The 21,891-nt window shown below is 34.8% G+C and overlaps 2 protein-coding genes across 4 annotated transcripts; one reads left to right on the top strand and one right to left on the bottom strand.

Annotated features, from left to right (window-relative positions):
* The first annotated feature begins 310 nt into the window (after nucleotides 1–310).
* Nucleotides 311–846, top strand: Bet1 (blocked early in transport 1). The gene has a single exon (XM_088045657.1). The coding sequence runs from the start codon at nucleotides 472–474 to the stop codon at nucleotides 802–804; it is 333 nt and encodes a 110-aa protein (XP_087901783.1). The 5' UTR covers nucleotides 311–471; the 3' UTR covers nucleotides 805–846.
* On the bottom strand, nucleotides 836–19,989 carry Ip6k (Inositol hexakisphosphate kinase). 3 transcript variants are annotated; one of them, XM_088045654.1, is made up of 6 exons: nucleotides 19,534–19,989; nucleotides 6,224–6,434; nucleotides 6,023–6,152; nucleotides 2,859–2,979; nucleotides 2,260–2,718; nucleotides 836–2,207 (listed from the first exon to the last, which is right to left on the bottom strand). In XM_088045654.1, the coding sequence occupies exons 2-6, from the start codon at nucleotides 6,365–6,367 to the stop codon at nucleotides 1,481–1,483; spliced, it is 1,581 nt and encodes a 526-aa protein (XP_087901780.1). In that variant the 5' UTR covers nucleotides 6,368–6,434; nucleotides 19,534–19,989; the 3' UTR covers nucleotides 836–1,480. The 3 variants fall into 3 exon arrangements, with proteins under 3 accessions (XP_087901780.1, XP_087901781.1, XP_087901779.1); XM_088045655.1 differs by lacking the exon at nucleotides 19,534–19,989 and adding an exon at nucleotides 19,299–19,495; XM_088045653.1 differs by lacking the exon at nucleotides 19,534–19,989 and adding an exon at nucleotides 11,851–12,009.
* Between the last annotated feature and the right edge of the window lie 1,902 nt (nucleotides 19,990–21,891).

The raw sequence follows: 21,891 nt of genomic DNA, 5'->3' as shown, positions 1-21,891 counted from the left end.
TCTTTTCTTCTGCACAAGTTTCAGGACACGTTTCAGCAACTGCACTGAAAGACGTTGTTTTACTGGTTGCATAGATGGCGGGGCGCCATGATTGCCAACTTAAAATATGTAAACATTAGTCTTGCGCAAACGCAACTAAAAGCTACCCAAAAAGTTAATTAGTTAATTAAAATAACACCCTGTATAAGTAACAGTTGGTGGCTGGGGTAACTGAACGTAAAGTTAGCGTTTCTGGCTTCAAATGTTGAAAAAGAGAGAATCAACTTCAAAAATGAAAAGTCATGTAATAAAACTAAAATTCCCTAGATCTGTCACTTTGACACTTGACGTATGTTTATGTACGTCATCTCAAGTGCAACACGTCAAGAGAAAGTCGTGAAATTGCAAGTAAATAGTGTCAAAATAGATGTGCCGCAGTTTATAACGTTACAGTAAGGTCTCCACATAACCTTAAAGCTGGAATCGTTCAAAATGCGAAGAGCCCATGCTGGTAACCTGTACGAGCCTGTGCCCCAGACGTCGAACGAGATCGAAGATGAAAATGATCGAATGACTAATGAGCTCAGGGACAAGATCGGAGTTTTGAAGTCGCTGTCAATTGACATTGGAAATGAAGTTAGATACCAGGATAAGCTCCTGAGGGATGTGGACGATGACATGGACAGAACTCGGGGGTTTTTGGGGACCACAATGAACCGGGTGCTAAGGTTATCTAAAGGCTCTCACAACTATTACATAGTGTATTTATTCTTGTTCTCTTTGTTTGTGTTTTTTGTTCTGTACATCATCTTGAAGTTCAGGTAGTTAGGGTTAGTTATGTAAATAAAAGTTGGTCTTTCTTTGAAAGTTTTTGTATTTTAAATTAACAATAGTACAAGTTTGAACACAAAACATCACAATCATTTCACTCAAATTCCTAAACATGTCCCATAATTTGCAAAATCATAACATCAAAAACAGTCATATACCCAATGGTCCCGCTCTGGGAATTATAAAGAGCAACAATAACAACTCTACAGAGTGATCAAGTGAAATGTTGATCTAATTGGCTGTCGTCTTGTAAACGTCCGTCTTAGCTTGTGATAACAGTCAACTAGTTGAAGAGTTCACTTGATCGCACTATATTTTGTACAATAGCAACTTGATTTCTTGAAAAAGCTATTGCATATAAAGTTTTTACTATACACAAATTCTGGAATGTCTAGAAATTGTCTCCCATCCACGCAACCATTCCAATACAAAACAAAATCACAGAATAAAATAAAAAAAGCAATGAATCACTTCCACAACTCCGAGGAATATGAAAATATCCATCCAATTTTATCCTACACTTTTGTACAAGAATACTGTTATAAATTAAAAAATAACAAATACTATCATCACTATTTACACCATCCAGAAATCTAAAATAACCATCAAAAGTGACGCTTGAAATTTTATTGTTAAATAGAGCATTTCGTTACATGGCAGCTTAGCTTAGTCAACCTTCGGCTAAAATCTGCGACAACAAACGCTTTAAACTGTCTAACCCTGTCAAAAAGCCCCCATCTGGTCCCTGGTGGACAACTCCACTCGAACTCTCGTCACTCCTTGTAACGAACGAAGTATGCGCAAAATCAATCATTCTAACATCAACGTTAGCCGGCGCCCCCGACCTCTGCCCCTTAACTCTCAACCGTTTTGTCAAACCTTTATGCGACACTGTCGGCGTGATCTCCTCGTCCTCATCGTCCTCCAAGTCCAAGTGTCTAAACTGTAAGCTCGTCTTGGCCGGCAAACACGACTCAAAGTCCGACGTGTCTTCATTCGAACTAATCCCATTAAGATGCGAATATTCATCACTGCTACTGTTCGAGTACATCATCCACCCGTCCAAGGGCAAAGGGCTGGTGGTGGTAATAGTGGGAATAGAAGAAGGAGGTGATTCCATAAACACCGTCTCTTCCGAAATGGGGTAAAAACTACTGTATTTAGCCCCACGAGCTGCCGCTTCACCGAAGCCTCGATGGTGAGAATCTTGCGAAACTTCGTCTTGGCTTAGATTGAAGTCTGTGGAAGAGTTACTGGTGTCGGCGTCGTAACAGCACGGGACTTCGCGACTGCTTTCGGACGATTCGTGGGTGCAGTCGCTGTAGACGGGGTCAAAACAGGGCTCGGGTTTTAGGATGGGGAGGCCGCCGTTGCCTTCGTACACTACGAGTAACGAACTGCGAAAAATTGAGATAAAATTAAAAATAACAATCAGTCGTGTCAACTCACCACGAATAAAATCTGTAACAACTCTGCTTCTCAATGACGCTCCGCAACTGTTCCAGTTTTGAGATCACTTGTTGAATCACTGACACCCTCAGTCCAAATCCATTGTCAAAAAACGTACAAAGAGCGTTCTTAAATCCTTCTTCGTTTAATTCACGCCCCCAGTACTTGTCCTTTTTAAAATAAATTTCTGATTCGGCTTGGTACACCTGCATGCCGCACAAACGTACACCCAAAGTCGCCGAAGTACTTGCGGCGCACTTTGCCATTTGTTTGGAGCGTTTCTCTGCAGAGGCGTCGTCTCCGTGTTGCCGCGTGCCCATCTTAAGATCCAAAATGCACGGATGGGTGTAATGAGACGTAATGTTTTCTAACATTAGGAAGTATTGCTTGTTAGTATTGTCTGATTGCGAGATGCTTTTCAGGACGTCTTTGGGGTTGCCGGTGTGGTGCACCCTCATCCTGCGAAAGGAAAAAGAATTTCATTTTACGTACACGCTTGTTTACCCGCCACACACAGAACGATAAAACCGTCAAAACACTTTGGAAAAATTCTAGGAAGCACGTGGTGTCAGGTAAGAGGTGACGCACATTCAACTTACTTCATCACATCTTCTCGTTTCCTTTTTCGGTCAGTCTTGGTTCTGGAAGATTCGTCACGAAAACTGGGGCTATAGCGCTTTTCAATTTTCCCTCCGCTACAGAGCGTCGCTTGCATAACTCCTGGAACAATTCGCAATGGGATTTAAAAACGAAAACACTCCAACCTTCCTAAATTACTCTTCCTTAAAGTTTAATTTTTTAGTAAAAATTAGTACGAGACGCTACAAAGCTCAGTGCTGAATGTGATGAGAAACGAAAAAAAAACGAGCCTTCGTTTACTTTTGTGACTTGATTGAAGGAATAGAATGCAGATTTGGTCTAATCTGAATTCTACTTTGTTTGTAATAATAGAAAAGGGCTTCCAACCCGTAAAGAACGTCCATACAAACCCTCGCAGAATGGACGATTGGAGGCATTCGATGCGGGGTCAGGCAGCGGGCAGCCGTCTGTGTCAGCCGGTCCACCGGGTGGCGATTCCCTCAATAAAACAAGTAAACGATTTTTGGGATAAACTTTACTGCAATCATTCACGCATTCATCCAGGATGATCACAGAGCTGGCAGTAAGATCTGGAAGCCGAGGAGCAGCGCCGCGCGCAAAGCGATGGAAACCGAAGCCAACAATGCGCAAATTATCCAGAAAAACAAACGCGGTTTTATAGACAATTCTGGACACTTTTTTCTAGTTAGCACCAATCTTATCTCGCCCATTAAAAGTGTTTTAGGCTGGGTTTTCCATTTTTAGTTAACTTACAGTTTTAATTAACAAACAGTTCTGAGTTAACTAACAATTTAATTTGACTAGTACATGAAGTTCGAGTTAACTTGTAGTTTAACGTTAATTTACAGAATTAAGAATTTACAAATTCTACTACAAGTGTCACAATAAATAATTGATATTATATAGATGTGTATAGAAATGGTGAGGATTATTTGCCTATGAGAAGACGTCGTCTGTTAGAACAACGAGTAAACCATAAAAAAACATAAAACCATAAAAAAAACCCTAAAATTGTCTTTAATTCTAAGGATCAAATTTTAAAAATCTGCATACGCTTATAGTTGACAAAGTTCTAGAAGCTGACGCAAAAATTTGTTTTTTATCACCGATAGTTGTGGCGTCGCGACGCCTAAAAAGTATAACTTTTTGAAATTTTTGAGTTTTTGCAAAAATACTTGCGCATTCAAATCGGCTTTATAAATCCACTACGTCGAAGACAATAAAAAAAGGTACTGAGGCCTTGGCTTCTCTTAGACCTTAATTTATACATTTATACAGAAACCAAAAACAATATTTCTCATTCAATGTGCAAACTATCACAAATATTATTTTATATATTATTTTTTTTATTTTTTACTGATGCGTAGGTTTGCAGCTGGTAATTATAAAAATTGTGTTCTTTTGGGAAATGGCGGTTATCTTATGAAGTCCTACTTCTTTACGCTAAACTTGAAATATACAACAAATCACAGATCAAAACAAAAAATGTTGTAAAGAGATCTTATGGAGTTTGGAAAAAAGTCAAAAATTAGCCAAGAATAACTAGAAACCGTCATTTAAATTTTGACAACAAAACAAATTTTTTGGTTAACTATCAGTTTACTAACTCTAAGCTGAAATATTGTGGAAAAACACTAAAATTTTTACTTAGAAGTTAACTTCTAGCTATTTTTAACTGTTAGTTGCGTAACTACAAGGTGTTTATAAATGTTTCTAGCATCAAGGGTGGCTATGAAATGTCAAATAAATTTGCCGCTCGTTACTAATAGGGTTTAGATTTTTCAACTGACATTTGTAGTTAACCTCAATCATTGAACAAAGTTAGTTTTGAAAACAAACTGTTCAAGTTGAGGTTTCAAGGCTGAAAATCTAAAATTTTGACACAAAACCGTAACTGAAAAGTCGTAGACGTAAAGTGACATTTGAAATAATTGTGAACATAGTTATATTCACTATGAAAACAAAGCGGCAAAACAGCGCATGACAGAAATTTCAAAGCGCCCCTTGATGCTAGAAACATTTATAAACACCTTGTATAAGTTAACTAAAAGTTGGAAAAACCCACCCTTAGAGTTTAAGGATGGAGGGGACTATAAAAACGAATGGAAATTGCCAAATTTTACTCTCTAAGCAACAATATGGTGGAAATGTTAATTTGGGTTCACCTGAGAGTGACGTCATGAAAGAGTGCGAAAACAACTTCGACTCCTGACGTCACCATCGATTCTAGACAAGTTTCGTTGTTTCAAATACAGTAAGTCATTCAAATGTTTTAAATGCAGAGACCGCAAAACGTTGCTTTAGCACTCACTTAGGACATGAAAACGAATGGAGTCCGCTAAAACTCTGTTTTGCGTCGTTGATACTTAAAATCCCAAAACTGAAATCCAAGCTAGAAGCGAGGAAAAAGTGCAAAATGCTGCGTACGGCGCTGTCGGTGGACGCTCGATTTCACGGGGCATAGAAATGTTTGAAAGTACCCAATGCCAACTCCGACAAAGTCCAACTCATACTGATATTAAGAGTAATGACATACTTACCTCCAATATCACAAATTACTTACTGTATTTAAATCTATATTACAAATTGAAAAAAATCACCCTCAATGTCATTTGACAAAGGGAGGGGAAACTAAGAATCTACAAGGAGAGCTGAGGAACGTCATTCATACCACACAATTACCCGTTATAAATATCAATATAGATCATTAAAAAATAAAAAAAAATTCATCAGTAGTTTATTTCGATTTCTCCAAAAAGTTAAAAATAACATGTCAAGCGTAGTACATCACACTAATGCATAAATAAAAAAACATGAATGAAGTTAGGTGATCATGTTTCAAACAATAAGCATGCAACCACAAATCCAGTATAGTTATCAGATTTAAAAGATTTATTTCGTCTCATCTTGTTGTACATTTACAATACAATCACTAGCCTAACATCTTAACTATTCAGTCAGATATAAGACAAATTCAGGAACGTTGGCTCCGTTGTCGTTCATACTTACAATTTTATCAACACTTCGGAGCCGAACTGTTCCCGAACCTTCGGAATCTTAAGTTATCAACAACATGTCAATCAAGTATTTGTTCACTTAAGAGTCTTTCCACCGACCATTTTTACCGATTTCGAATTGTTGGTTCTTATTCTACAAGGCTTACCTTTATATTTCGGTACAAACATTTTGATATCTTGGTCCTGAATGTTCTGGTAAAAGTCAAGCTCTCTGTAATTCAACGGCTTACAGATAGTGCTAGGGTTAAGCACCATGAGACGCGTGTGGCCGCCTACCTGAAAACCCAAACAGCGCTATAGTACGTGTTACACACAACACTTTTTCTACGCCCCCGAATTGAACTTACTTGGTTGCTGAGAGGGTGCAAATCGACTTCGTTACTGCCATCAACATGCTGGTCACGTCTAAGAAGATCACGGGATGGTTCCGCATATTTCCGGTTGCGGGTTTCAGTATCTCCCATACCCCAATCATCCAACAAGTACACCATCCCCTTCTTGTTGGCACGAACGCACTGCTGAAGTGTTACTTCTTCTACAAAAAAATCCGATGCAAATCTGAAACAACACACGCAGTCATTAGATTGAGAAAACAAAAAATTTTGAACGAAAACTTGTCAATTAACGAGTGACACTGACGTTGGAAAATTTTAAAAAAACTAAAATTTTCCGAGGATATTTTGGCGCAATTATTGCGGTGGTGTTTCTGACACCCACTGTTTTCTTAAAAATAGTGTATTATAATACAAGTTTATAAACAATACAATCCTTTAGGAGCATTGAAAAATTGTGAATTTACACAATAAAATTATCAAAGGTTTTTTGTGAATCGTTTTCGTAAACGGTTAGCACAATTGATTGCAAAAAATGAGTGAAGATATTAAAAGGCTAGCAGAACATGCAGAACTGCGCTGAAAAATATACTGGTTATGCTTTCCGACGAACTCCATACTATTATGGCAAACAGTGGTATGAGCATCGATGAGTTGAAACGTCAGGTAGGATAGAAATCTTTGAGTGTAGCTAGTGGCTATATTGAGGAATCAACTTCAAACGAAATAGTCGTTTCCAAACGCATTGCCGGTGTTCTGAACACATCGGTTGCTAAATCAACTCCATCAAGAGCTATGGACGTCCAACAGAAGCATGAAAATGAAAAAGCTTGTACTAGTTATGAATTAGAAGCTACAAACAACAGCTTAAAGCGGCGAGCTTTGAAATTTCAAAAAATAGTAATTGTAATTTTCATGTTTATTTATACAGGGTGATTTTTAAAAAACGGCAGGCGTTGCAGAATTTTTATTTATGAACCGAAATGGTTTTTAATTTACTATAAACTGATGAATTTAGAATATTTCTAAATGTCTTAGAATGTTTTGGGCGATATTCAATTTTCTTATTTTAAATTGGCACCCATATTTTTTAATTTTGAAGATATTAATCTTCTTGATTCAGAAATGTGTAGAATGTTCTACTTTTACAAAAAATATTTAAAAAAAAAATCAAAAATGAAAAAATTTAGGCAATAAAAGTTAATAACAGAACATTTAGAAAAATTCTAAAATCATCAGCTTATAGTAAATTAAAAACCATTTAATTTGTTCTTTAAATTTTTGAAATCGGTTCATAAATAAAAATTCTACAACGCCTACAATTTTTTAAAAATCACCCTGTATTATAAATAAAAATTGGTCCTGACACTTTACCATTTCTTGTCACCTAGACAACTTAAAAGCTTTAGTGTTTTAAAGACCCCTTTTTGCACGCTTTTGGGTGTTTTAATTTAGGATTATGATGCAGGTATAATTAAAAAAAAAAAGAGTATCGTCATGTGTTTACTCACAAAGTATACAGGGTGTTAATACACCGAGTGGCGCATCAAATATACAGGGTGATTTTAAAAAAACGGGAGGCGTTGTAAAATTTCAAAAATTTAAAAAACAAATTAAATGGTTTTTAATTTACCATAAACTGATCATTTTAAAAAATTTCTAAATGTCTTAGTATCTTTTGGGCGAAACTCAACTTTCTTATTTTAAATTGGCACCCATATTTTTTTTTTTCATAATTTGGAAGATATTAATTTTCTTGATTCAGAAATGTGTAATATGTTCTATTTTTACAAAAAATATTTAAAAAAAATATCAAAAATGAAAAAAATTAGGCAATAAAAGTTTATAAAATCTAGGTGCGTGGTGTCAAATAACACAATATCGTTATTGTAATGTCAAAAAGCAGCAAATAACGGAAAGAACAAGTTTTCTTTCAACAAGATGGGGCTACACATTACAATGCACAATGCATTTCTGCAAAATAATTATTAAAAAAATTAATTAATTAAATTAAGAAAATTGTGCAATGAAAAAAACGGGATGGCGTTTCAACAGTATTTTAATTAAATTAGGTAGATGTTTTTTCTGATTTGTAATTATTATTGTCTTTTGTTATTAATAATTTCAAAAAAAATTGCCAGTCCTTTCTGTTTTTTGCTGCTTTTTGACATTACAATAACGGCATTCTTTTATTTGACACCATGCACCTAGATTTTATCAACTTTTATTGCTTTTTTTTTTAATTTTTTGTAAAAGTATTGTGTGGTTCATTAAATTTCCATTCGCAGTTGGCTTTGAGAAAAAAATTAATGTCGTAACTAACACCATTACAGTAGTTTCGACTTAATATTTGCGAGATTTGGTAGTTATCGAACAAGAAGTCAACGCACGTCCAAAATACACGGCTTACCTAGAATGAAAATTTAATGAATCACCCTATAGAACATATTACACATTTCTGAATCAAGAAAATTAATATTAAAATAAGAAAGTTGAGAATCGCTCAAAAGATACTAACAGGTCGATTTCAAGTCACTGCGTTAACGCAAATTTGCAACCGTTGCCAAGGTATGAGCAATGTGATTGGCGTTGCTATGTTGCAAATGGGATTTGCAGTAACGCAAGTCACACTTGAAATCGACCCCTAAGACATTTAGAAAAAATTTAAAATCATCAGTTTATAGTAAATTAAAAAGCATTTAATTTGTTTTTAAAATTTTTGAAATCGGTTCATAAATAAAAATTCTACAACGCCTGCCGTTTTTTAAAAATCACCCTGTATGATTCTCGAGCTTCTTTAGATTGTCTATATTGTTCACACTTGATGATGCAATGTGATGCAATTTTTAGAAAAAACGAGACATCTCTTATAAATCAACAATTATGTTTATCCAAAATTCCAAAATTCAAGTTGTTTGTCAATCCTAAATGCCTAATTTGCAAAATACAACATCACATTATATGAATTTCATGCAAAGTAATCGCAAATTTCGAAAAAGAATCTAAAAAAACTTCGGGATTCTTGACTGCAAAACCTGTTTTTGTTTGTCCACATTTCGCAACGATGACGATGACAGATAATCCTTCGAATCGCAAAAACGATATCAGACTGCGCACCAGCAGGAAACAATAAATAAAACTCATTTTCAAATTAACTGCTCTCTATTTCGAGCCGCAGTTACAAAAGTCACCCAATTTCATTGTGGCTGCTGTTAAAAATAAGGAAACCAGGTCAGTACTTTGCTCGAAAAGAGAGAAAATTTCGCAAGGAAATGATGTCTTTAGCAAGCGAGTGTTGCCAAGCGTGGACTCCCTGACCTATCCAACATGAGACACATAAAACCGAATTACCTTGAATGTAGCTGAAATTGTGTCATAGGCGAAGATAATCAAACGAAAGATTTTTGGGTGCCAGCTGAATTTTTGGCAAGGAAAAGCGATATATTTTTTCCGCTGAGAGTTCCTGCCGTTTTTTGGCCAAAAACGTCGAGTTTGAAACATTTCTGGAGACTTTCCGTGCAACTAATCCGGCCAAGATCAATTGGAGAATTTATTAATCGGACTATAAATGAAAATGATCAATCAAGTTTATGGACGTGGCAATCGTAAAGTAATCTTTATATCGGTCGATATTACGTGACAGAAATCTTAAATTGTACTTATTTACCAATTTTTGAAAAAGTGGTTTCAATGTGAGCATCATTTTTTTAGAAAATTAATATCCCTGAGATTTACTAGATCATAAATTATTTAGATTCTTGACATTCCTCGAGTTTTCTGAATCACCGAAATCGGTTGAATTCTATCTGTAGATTCTTTAGATTCTATGATTTTGGATTATTTTTATTTTAGATTATATACAGGGTGATTTTTAAAAAACGACAAGCGTTGTAGAATTTTTATTTATGAACCGATTTCAAAAATTAAAAAAACAAATTTAATGATTTTTAATTTACTATAAACTGATGATTTTAGAATTTTTCTAAATGTCTTTTGGGCGATATTCAACTTATCTTATTTTAAATTGGCACCCATATTTTTTTTTGCATAATTTGGAAGATATTAATTTTCTTGATTCAGAAATGTGTAATATGTTTCTACTTTTACAAAAAATATTTTTAAAAAAATTATCAAAATTGAAAAAAAAATAGGCAATAAAAGTTAATAAAATCTAGGTGCATGGTGTCAATTGTGCAATGAAAAAAACGGGATGGCGTTTCAACAGTATTTTAATTAAATTAGGTAATTTAATTAAAGGTCTTTTGTTATCAATAATTTCAAAAAAGATTGCCAATTCTTTCTGTTATTTGCTAATTTTTGACATTACAATAACGGTATTGTGTTATTTAACAACACGCACCTAAATTTTATTAACTTTTATTGCATAAATTTTTTCATTTTTGTTAATTTTTTTAAAAATATTTTTGTAAAAGTAGAACATATTGCACATTTTTGAATCAAGAAAATTAATATCTTCTAAATTATGATAAAAAATATGGGTGCCAATTTAAAATAAGAAAGTTGAATATCGCCCAAAAGATACTAAGGACATTTAGAAACATTCTAAAATCATCAGTTTATCGTAAATTAAAAACCATTTAATTTGTTTTTTAAATTTTTGAAATCGGTTCATAAATAAAAATTCTACGACGCCTGCCGTTTTTTAAAAATCACCCTGTATTATTTTAGATTCTATGATTTTGAATTATTTTATTTATCTCGATTGAAAGGATTACTGGTAATCTCAAGATTCTCCGAATTTTTATGCTCTTCGAATTATCTAAATTCCGAGGCTTCAACCTTACTCTAAAATTCTCCGAATTTTATTTCATTTTGATTTAACAGAATTTAAGAGTTAGTGCTTTAATGGAATCAATTTTTAGGAATAAATAAAATCTATACTACACAAAAAAAAAGAATATCCTAAACAGAATAGAAACAAATAACAAAAAAATTAAAGAAAAGTAAAAAAATAGTTAAACGTCGATAGAAATGGGCGAAACTGAGTTGAAACATTTGTTTTACTGAAACAATTAAAATATGATCATTTTTCGTCATGTTTTCCGCTCATAAATTACGGAAATTAAGAAATTAAAGAGTTGTTGACCACAAATGAAGGCACATGATTGAAATCTAGTTAGAACGAGTTGTTCAAATTGCTCGCATGAAAGTGGTTCGAATTGGACCGAAATGCGCCTGCAATTTCCTCAAACCTGAATCAATAAAAATCCACAAGCTCGTGCCGACCCTGGTCAAAAAATAGCCACCGCTTTGCTATATTTATAAGAAATATGAACGTTTGTCGATGGAAGATAAACAAGTCAAATGCCAGAGAAGTGTCGAGCTATTCGTCGAAATGTAGAAATAACTCGCCTGCACCGAAACAATTGGCATTTTAAATTAAAGTCCTAATTATAGAGGAAGGAAACTGACGGTAGTTGACCCCAGGAAAGAATAAAACGTGGAAAAGTGCTAAAATTAAGGCCTGAGATACCAACCACGTGGATTGGTACTGTTGAAATCAACTGCCTTTCGTGCCTACAAAAAACTAATTCTGTTGATAACACGCGACGACATGCCAAACGTTTGGGCCTGAGATGCACAAACTCTGCCAGATCACAAATAAAAACTCTTTGACTTACGTAAACTTTGAAACTTCCATCGTCGACAATAATCATCATCAGCTCCCAAACATTCACTCTTTACGAAAGACGCAGTTACCACAAAAGCCGTCACCTTAAACTTTGCGACGATAGGCTCTTCATCGCGAAACACACTGAGCACTTTTGCTTGTGCGTTCCAACTTGTGGGCTAAAATTAAAATTGAAATATGGTTTCTAGGCGGGAGCTTCACAGTTCAAAAAGTGTTGTCGGTGATTGGCGCGGCTTTTGAAGGAAAATTCTAAACACCTTTATGGTTGACTTGGTCTTGCAAAAGGTCGATGGACCGAAGGTTGAGAAAACCATAAAGGAAAAGGTGAAGCGAATTTTGAAGGCTCTAATGCGAAGGTTGGGAAAAAAGCTGTAGGTATAAATTACGCGTTTTCACCTTCCAGGTTACAATGACGGTCGTCATCATCGCAAAAAGACCAATTTATCCATAACAACTTGAGTGGATTTAAGCTGATAAGACGTCATTCCATCTGTTATCGCGTTTGTATCGGAATTCTACATGATAAAATCATTAGGAAATATTATGGGTACTATTTTTACCATTTCGGTAAAAATACGGGCATCTAGTCAGGATGAAAATCACACGAAAAACAACGAAGACTTTTCAAAAGTTAAAATTTAGACCAAACATCCACAGGTAGAGTTTATCAAACGCTCTAGTGCGGTTATGGCTTTGACTTTTTAAACCGTTTATAGCCACCTTACCGCAAACCCCCATAAATCATAATAACCCTCAAGTGGTTGGGTCTCATCTGGCTTGAAATGAACCGTAATAAATATTCTCAATCTCTTTTCAAATATGCAATTTAAAAGCTCATTGCGAGTTATTGATGACTATTTATTTCAAATCGTGCGTAATAGTCGTAATTTTTGATCTAAAAATATTTTTTTGGACATATTTTTACACTAGGTTCCTTATGCTTCTAAGAAAAATTAGATTATCTGGACCTAAGTCCCACTTTGTAATAGAAACTTTCAAAAAAAATCAACAATGTTTTACAAAAATAAAGATAATACGTTATTAGAAATAATGGCTAACAAAGATATCTTAAAATTAACCCAAATTCAACAACTTTTATGGACTATTTAACCTTCAAAATAACGCCCACAAATTTCGTTCTTGTGACACCAAAAATGTGGAAATTAAACCGCGTTCAAGTTTTTTTTGTAATTTTTTTTAGCTACTCGAAATAAAAATTTCTACAAATTCTCCTTTTCGCTCTAAATTTTTGTAGATCGGCACTGTAAATAAGACAGTCAAGAGTGATAATCTCCACAAATTTAGTTAAAATCACTTAACAAATAAAAAAATTGCAAAATCTTAAAAAAAATTGGCATTTTTATGGTCTTAAAACGGAAATTTTTAAAAATTCGACTTTTTAATCAAAATTTTTGCAAATTAATGATATTACTAAAACAAACAAAAGAAACAACATGCATAAATTTCGTTCCTGTCGCACTAGAAATAACGAAATTACAGTGTTGAAAAATTGACATTTTCACTGTTGTCCAAATAATTTTTTTTAAATAATCTCCTTTTTTGGTCTAAATTTTTCTAAAACTCTTAATAAGACAGTTAAGACTTATAAACTTCACAAATTTGGTTATAGTGGCATTAAAAATGAAGAACTTACAGGTTGTTTAAAATTTTTGGTCACTTTTTTTTTTGGTTAAAAAACAAAAATTTTTCTTCGCTTCTCGAAATCAAAATTTCTAAAAACTCTCTTCTTCAATCAAAATTTTTCTAAATCGACGCTCTTAATAAGGCAGTCGAGAGTGATAATCTCCACAAATTTCGTTAAAATCGCATAAAAAATAAAGAAATTACAAGATTAAAAAAAAAGGATAGCATTTTTCTGGTCTTAAAACGAAAATTTGTAAAAAATCGACTTTTTAATCAAAATGTTTGCAAATTAGTCATATTACTAAAACAAATAAAACAAACAACATGCATAAATTTCGTTCCTGTCGCACTAGAAATAACGAAATTACAGTGTTAAAACAATTTGAGCGTTACTATGTTTATGGGGGCTTGCGGTAAGGTGGCTGTAAACGATTTAAAAAGTCAAAGCCATAACCGCACTAGAGCGTTTGTTAAACTATACGTGCCAAAAGTGACCTAAACATGAAATAACAAGTGGCCACTTCCTGTAATCTACACGCAATCGAATTTATCTCAATTCTATGAATAAACCAATTATAGAATATTGATAGCCCACGTTGCTTAAAAAACCGTTTTATATCCTTATCAGTTTCAAGGACTATTAAAAATACACCGAGATCGATAAGTATGTACTAAACCGACACCATTCTTCCCAAAATCAAGCACTTTCCTCTAGATCTTTAAATAATTTTGCAGTTTGGAAAACTTGTGAAACGAATGCAACGACCAAATTCCTAAAATTTTAGTGGTTGCCGAAACCACTCATTCTATGCATATTCCCGAGGGTTAACCTCGTGTTAGGTGTATCAGTCTTAAGAAACCAGGGGAAATCGTCAAGAAACCTGGGAAATCAATAGGGGAAATCAGAAGATATCACTTGGAAATTTGGAGAAGTTGAGCCAAATCACAAGGATATCAGGGGAAGATAGATCAAATCACAAGGATATCAGGGGAAGATAAACCAAATCACAAGGATATCAGGGGAAGATAGACCAAATCACAAGGATATCAGGGGAAGATAGACCAAATCACAAGGATATCAGGGGAAGATAGACCAAATCACAAGAAGATCAGGGAAAGTTAGGTGTATTCCATTTTTGAGAAGTATTAACCCCTGACATATTCGTTTTAGAACTGCTGATTTTTTAATAAGGCAAAGTCGCGCGACTGATACTTGCATTCTATGGTTGAGCGAAATTACTTTTATCAGAAAAATACGCACTAATTCTGGTCTGAACTGGTTCGTGATGGTGTGAACGTAATCAGCCAATTCCAAATTGCGTTCTGAGCTGGAAAAATGACGTCTGCACATTAAAAAAAAGAACAAAGCAAATGCAATCCCGCACACGTCGCGGTGCAAGTTTAGAAAGCTGAGACCAAACAAATGAAAGTCGAGTTGAATTCTGCAAACGTGAAACTGGTTAATAAAAGAACTTTAAACAATAAAACTGGATGCAGGTTTATCGTTTTAGAACCGCTGAAAAACGAAGAAATGTCACTCGAGTCAACATCATATTTATGTTTGAGCGATTGTCACAGGAAGGGGAACCCCCACGGTTTTCCCTGCTGATGACAAACCGTTGACTGACAACGCGTGACAAAAGGTATAGCAATTAACAGATGGACAAGAAAACAGGCAAGTTCCAAGGGTTTTTCTTTTTGTCCACTTTCTGGACGCTGAAGTAGCGAAAATTCGCTAGGTGTCAAAGAACACATGTTTAATAAAAATTACCGACATGAGATATTTTTGAGTTTTTCCGATGATGTAACTACAGTTTTTGAATGTGCAATTGACAAGTAATAATGAGCCAAAACGAATCGGAAAGTCAGCCAAAACACGTTACGCGAACAAATAGTTGATCATGTTTAATGCAAAATTAAAAAAAAAGTATTTTGAGCTTCCAGGCATTCTCAGTTTTATTTTCGTCCCCAATTAAATAGAGCCATTCATCGGAGACTTAATTTAAAAATCGTGTGTCTGATTTACCTTTGCCAACCAAGGTTAGACGATAAGAAAAAATAAAACCATTCATTATTTAAAAACCTGGATTTGGGCCAAAATACGAATGAACCTATTAAAATAGCAAATTTGTACAAATCGTGCCCAAAATCCTAATGCGAGAGGTAAATAAAAGAAAGCTTTATCACGCCGTGATTTTATTTCTGAAATGTTTCCATACGACTTCAATGACCTAAAATAATAGAATCTTATCATATTGTAGCGTTGACTTAACACTCTGGTCATCACAAAAAGGTTAACATTTTTCCAACGTTGAAAAAGTACTGAGCATTAGTAGCGTATCTAAAAATGCATTGCAAAACCAACAAACGTGCCTTCAGACGACAAACGATGTTATTGTAGGATAACAATCTTTAAACAATTGACTTTTAAATAACTATAACTTTAGAAACAATCGAAAGATAAATACAACGAAAAACAATACAATCCGGATCAACTTGATACAGAATAAGGTTGACGTCAAAGAAAATCGCTCTCGTCAAATTGGCGTTGCTTTTGTAAACAAATCTGGACAACCTAACCTCAGTCTGTCAAAGGTGATTGTTTGAGATAATAACAGACATGCGTTTTTTATGTCAAAAACCAACGCGATGCGCATTTAGTCCAAAAAACTAATATTTGAAAAGTACTTAGAACTAAATAAAGTTGTATTGACTAAAAACAGTAATCTGTGCAAATTATTCACACTAAATGTTTTGGCAAACAAAAGGTTATAAATAGGTCCAACACCAGAAAGTAACCATTTTATATGTACACTAGATTAAACTAGAGAAATATGATAAAATGCACAGGTGTTAGTTAGTCTACTGACGGAGTCGCCAAAAAGTTTTCATGGCAATGTGGAGAGATACAAGATGTTTATAAATGTTTCTAGCATCAAAGGTGACTCTGGAATTCTTGTCGTGCACTATTTTGCCGCTTTGTTTTCATAGTGAATATAACTACAGTAGGGCCTCGTTAATCCGGAGAGGCAAAAACAAGACCCTTTCCGGATTATCGAGGCGTCCGGATTATAGTATGCCACATTTGACGGTACTAAAACACATGTTTAACTTTAGTTTCTTTAATCAATTTTTAAATGAAAGCATAAAGACAAAAATGTACATGTTCATGTAGAAAAACAGTAAGTTAAATTACATAAAACATTAGACTTTACATAAACAAAAGACTGACGACACATTGGCTCATGGCAGCCCGGACCTACACCCGCCCCCGCCCGTCCCCTCGCAAAGCTCATTGCCCGGCCGGATTACAGCGATCACCGAACTAGCAGGGGTCCGGATTACCGAGGCTCTACTGTATCTTGAAATTTTTTTATAATGTTATGTCAATGACGTTTCAGTTACGGTTTTGTGTCCAAGTTTTTAATTTTCAGGTTTTAAATCACAAGTAAAACAGTTTATTTCTCTAAATTTACTTTACTTCATGTTTGAGGTTAACTGCAAATGTCAGTTGAAAAATTGAAACTCACATTTGTAATGAGCGGCAAATTTCTTTAACATTTCATAGCCACTCTTGATGCTAGAAACATTTATAAACACCTTGTATTAAGACAGTGCTAATACAAGGTGTTTATAAATGTTTCTAGCATCAAGGATGGCTACGAAATGTCAAATAAATTTGCCGTTCGTTACTAATGTGGGTTTAGATTTTTCAAGTGACATTTGTAGTTAACCTCAATCATTGAACAAAGTTAGTTTTGAAAACAAACTGTACAAGTTGTGGTTTGAAGCCTGAAAATCTAAAATTTTGACACAAAACCATAACTGAAAAGTCGTAGACGTAAGAGACATTTGACATAATCGTGAACATAGTTATATTCACTATGAAAACAAAGCGGCAAAATAGCGCATGACAGGAATTCCAAAGCCCCCTTGATGCTAGAAACATTTATAAACACCTTGTACAAAGAAGTATCGAGAGACCAAATAAACTTTCATCCTCAGTTACCTTTGGATTTCCATAGCGTGTCATATTAAGTCACTTTGACAGCGGCTAATTTTGAGGTTATTAGATGGAAATTGCCCTAAAATGCTTAAACGCTAAAGTACGTGTTGTAATTAATTTTCCATAAGAGAACTTTTATTAAAATTTTAACATGTTCAGTTTCACATCATCAAATTACTTGACAGAAACAAAAGACTGTTTATTCAATCAAAGACATGACTTGAAATTCCGAAGCCAACTGATTGTTTTGGGGCCAACAGTTTGAATAATAAAAACTCAAAAATTACTTTTACACCGACGTCATTGAAGCAAAATAGTACAGATTTGTATACAATTAAGCATTTAATATAATTCCACTATTACACTCTTATTATGTGAGTCATTTAAATTGAACACTTAAACCTGTTTATGACAACGGTGGGTGTTCGGTAACGCCATGACTATGATTCAAAGTAATTTTCCAGGCGAGAAATGATTAAATAAATGAAGTAAGAAGCAGATAAAACAATCTCAGAATAAATCGCTGTAAAATATCAACTGTTATGTAATTTAACTCACGTGTTTCAATGTTGATAAGTGGTGTATAAAATGTTCCAAACACATATTGGCGAAGTGACATTTTGCAAATATGTAGCTAATATATTCCAAGAAAAGCGGCAAAAAAGTTCTGGCGATAAATTAGCAGAATTCCCCACTGCATTCACGTAATCAATACTGACGAACTCGCATTTTCAACATCGTACAGTGACGGACAAAAAAATGGGGCGATTTAATCATTGTAATACACGCTGAAAAATCTATGCATGATAATTACCGAAGCCAAGGAGTTGGGAAATTTGATTTTTCATTTCTTTTATTGATGTCAGTGTCATTATACCTGCCAATTTAATATCTTCCTAGACCTTTCCCACTCTTTTCTCCGTCACTGCTTTGGCAATTTTTTCCAGTAAAAGCATGCAAATTTCATGGCAATTGAAGAAATTTAATCTTCCCGTCAAGAAGACCTTTCGCAAAAACAACCTTAGCATGGCATTCATGAGGACAAACATTTTAAGGTCTATTGAATATTTACATGACAAGCAGGTCTAGTTACATGTATGTATGGTGCATAATATGAATATTCGGGAATTCGAAAGTGAAGCCTTTAAAACTGATAAGAAATGGTTTACTTTTGAGCTTATGAATGGACAAAAAATGTTAGCATTGGTACCCCTGAAATGTCAAATTCAGCAATTACCAACGTAAAAAAATAATATTAAGCCTAGGAAAGTATGACACCTGTCACTAGAAGTGGAGTAGCTAGAACAAAACCCGTTTAAGCCGCAAAACGGTGAAGCCTTGGTGACTTGTATCAAGGAGACAATCCATGCGAAAACATTTTATTTCATTGCCGAGCAAATACTATTTTTTACTACTAAATCAAAAACGAAACTTTTACAATGTAACCAGACATGTTCCTAGAAGACTTGACCCAAGAATTTTTAGATAAAAACGAAAGTTGCTCCTTGACCTTATAAAAAAGTCAGTGGCGTACAACCCAATCTCCAATCATTTCCGCTTTAATTAGACTGCAAACTTGAAAATTCCTATAGCGATTGTTTTTTAAGGTGCATGAACAGCAAAAACAAGGAAAGAGCGTCGTAGTGTCTAGTAATTTGCCCAATAAACCATAATTATTTCTGGCTGAAACTACAATGAATGAATGATAATTGAATGCCAAAGTAGTTTATAAAAGCTAGCGGTAGACTAGTTCTACTTTTTATACAACACAACCAACATAACCTCACCGTACGTTTTCCTCAGCAGGCTTTGAAATTTGGCGTTATGTTGGTAGCTTTGTGACAGTTGAAGGTCGACCAATAGCAATGACGTGCAGTCTGCAAATCAGCAATTTTTGGCCTGGTTGCCTTTTACGCCTCAACTGAGCTGTTAAAAGTGTCGCATCACGCACAAACAACGCCACAACTGCGTTTCGGATTTCCACTCCATTTCTCCGAACGTAAAAACAAGCTGTCTACTTACAAAGGTACGATTATTCCGGTCAGCTGTGCGGCGTTGTCTGTTCTCCGGTAACGGCAGGTCGTGCAACGTGGCAACGTTGACAAATACTATCGATTGTCGATTATGCTGCGTCCTGCAGTTCTAAGGGTGGATTCACGCCCACTGCACAAAACAAAAAAACACGCAAATACACCAGAATGGTCACATATCAACGGGGTTCACTCCCGCCATCATAAACATCGGTGAAAGTAACAAATATCACTGCAACTCTTGCTTAACATACGTCTGTCACTCAACAAATTAAGCGCTTCCGCAACAGTATATTAAAGCGTTAAAATCGAACAAAAAACCGATATAACAAGTAAAAATTCAACAAACGCTTTGCTATGAACACACCAAGAAGGAAACTACACGAATGTGAGGTCACAACGCTTTCTTATTGAATGTTCGTGGCGCAACTTGCGCATGCGCAGCACGCGCAGTAATTAAGCACACCACACAGCTGATTGTCACGTGACAATGACAACTGCAGTGTTTTGTTTTGATTTTTTATTCGATTTTGTTTCGGTGGTGACTTTGTTTTTGCTACTTGGTTATCGTCAAGGTCGGTCAGGAGGTTGTTTCTGTTGTAACTTCACGATGCTGTTATCGGAGATGATGTTCTACCTGTCACGGGTGCTTTGGTTGATGACCAGAGGATTATCGCAAAGTCTTTGTGTCTGGCTTGGGCGAAGCAGTGGCGGACGGCTGGAATTTTCCTTGATTACCACGGGTATAATGAAAGAAATTTATTGTATGCACAGCCTGTACCAACTGTTTTCGGGTATTTTTAAGATTCATGGCAAGGAAGATTGAGATCACAAAGAGGGGTCATTTGCCCACAGGCTGTTGAGATTGATTTAGTATTTTTAATATGGCGAGGTTGGTATTGGCGCCACCCCAGAAATTCGCCATGTCAATTTTATCGTTAAATTTATTGTGTATTTTTTCATTTTGTTGGGTTATTGGTACTTATGCAGGCCTGTCAAAAATAAGAAAAAATATCAATTTTTGACATTTGCAAAACGTGTCTAATAAAATATTATTAATTGAAACCTCAACAAAAAAAGTTTATAATTATACTAGAGCTCATTACTGTCAGTCCACTTATTAAAAAGTAAAGTTGGCAGTAGTCCCTAGAAATTTGTATCGAAAACAGTTGGCAGAAAAAGCGTTTGACCTTGGAGCAATTGTCACATGCGTAGAAGCTAATCGTCCTGCGCAAGTTTGCCAAAACTTGTTTATTCCTTATTTAAATCTCTTTTAGAACTTATCTTTGATTATTTCTTCACTAATGTAAGAGGTTGATACACTAAACTTTGACAACGTGTTAACCTCAAAAATCGTTATTCAATTTTCCCCTAATTTTCGCTCTAAAGAATTAAAAGCCGGATTTACACCCAAGAATTTTAGAAAATTTACACAGGAGAGTGGCCTGATAGCAATGAGCTGAACTTTATACATTATGCTCTTAAAAACTATTAATTATACATATAGCTATAATTTTTTTTTCTGTGTGTAGAAGAAAGGGAGCGCTACAAATTGATGTAATCAGTTTTTCTCTAGTGTTAACCATATGTGATATAAACGCAAAAAATCATGAGAAAACAGTACCAAACTCAACCTTCAATGTTTCTTTTTATCAAGCATAAAAATGATATTAGAATGTGAATTAAAATATGTGGTACCGAGAAAAATATGTATTTACTAATTCTTAAAAATAGGTTTAACTCCTACTAAGATTTAGGACAGTAATTATTTGTGAACCGCAAACTGGTCCCTAAGTGATTTATAATGAGCCCTTCTTGGGACAAGAAGCGTTCAAGTATACCTAGAAGATTAACCTCAAAAATCGCTATATTCGATTTTTCCCTAATTTTCTCCCTAAAGAAATGAAAACCTGATTTACAACCAAGAATTTTCAAAAATTTACACAGGAGATGAGTGGGCTGATAGCAATGAGCTTCAATGAGGATGCATAAAAATAAAAGAAAATAAGCAAATCACTGTACCTAATACAAGTAGTCTACAACTACAAGGTGTTTATAAATGTTTCTAGCATCAAGGGTGGCTATGAAATGTCAAAGAAATTTGCCGCTCATTACAAATGTGGGTTTAGATTTTTCAACTGACATTTGCAGTTAACCTCAAACATGGAGCAAAGTAAGTTTTGAGAAATAAACTGTTCTAGTTGTGGTTTTAAACCTAAAAATCAAAAACTTGGACACAAAACTGTAACTGAAACGTCATTGATGTAAATAACAATATAAATAATTTTCAAGATAGTTATATTCACTATGAAACAAAGCGGCAAAATAGTGTACGACAGGAATTCCAGAG

Source organism: Gnatocerus cornutus, chromosome 9, assembly GCF_029298725.1.
Source record: "Gnatocerus cornutus isolate USDA-ARS CGAHR chromosome 9, icGnaCorn1.1, whole genome shotgun sequence".
Lineage (NCBI taxonomy): Eukaryota > Metazoa > Arthropoda > Insecta > Coleoptera > Tenebrionidae > Gnatocerus > Gnatocerus cornutus.
This window is presented reverse-complemented; position numbering and strand designations above follow the sequence as displayed.

Excerpts from the sequence above, each read along its gene's own strand:
- Bet1 (XM_088045657.1), top strand. The coding sequence starts at position 472 with ATGCGAAGAGCCCATGCTGGTAACCTGTACGAGCCTGTGCCCCAGACG.
- Ip6k (XM_088045653.1), bottom strand. The coding sequence starts at position 11,870 with ATGGAAGTTTCAAAGTTTAC. Across the intron at positions 2,980-6,022 it reads GTTTGTACCGAAATATAAAG|GAGTTATGCAAGCGACGCTC; the intron begins GTAAGCCTTGTA and ends GAATTGTTCCAG. Across the intron at positions 2,719-2,858 it reads AAACGAGAAGATGTGATGAA|GATGAGGGTGCACCACACCG; the intron begins GTAAGTTGAATG and ends TTCCTTTCGCAG.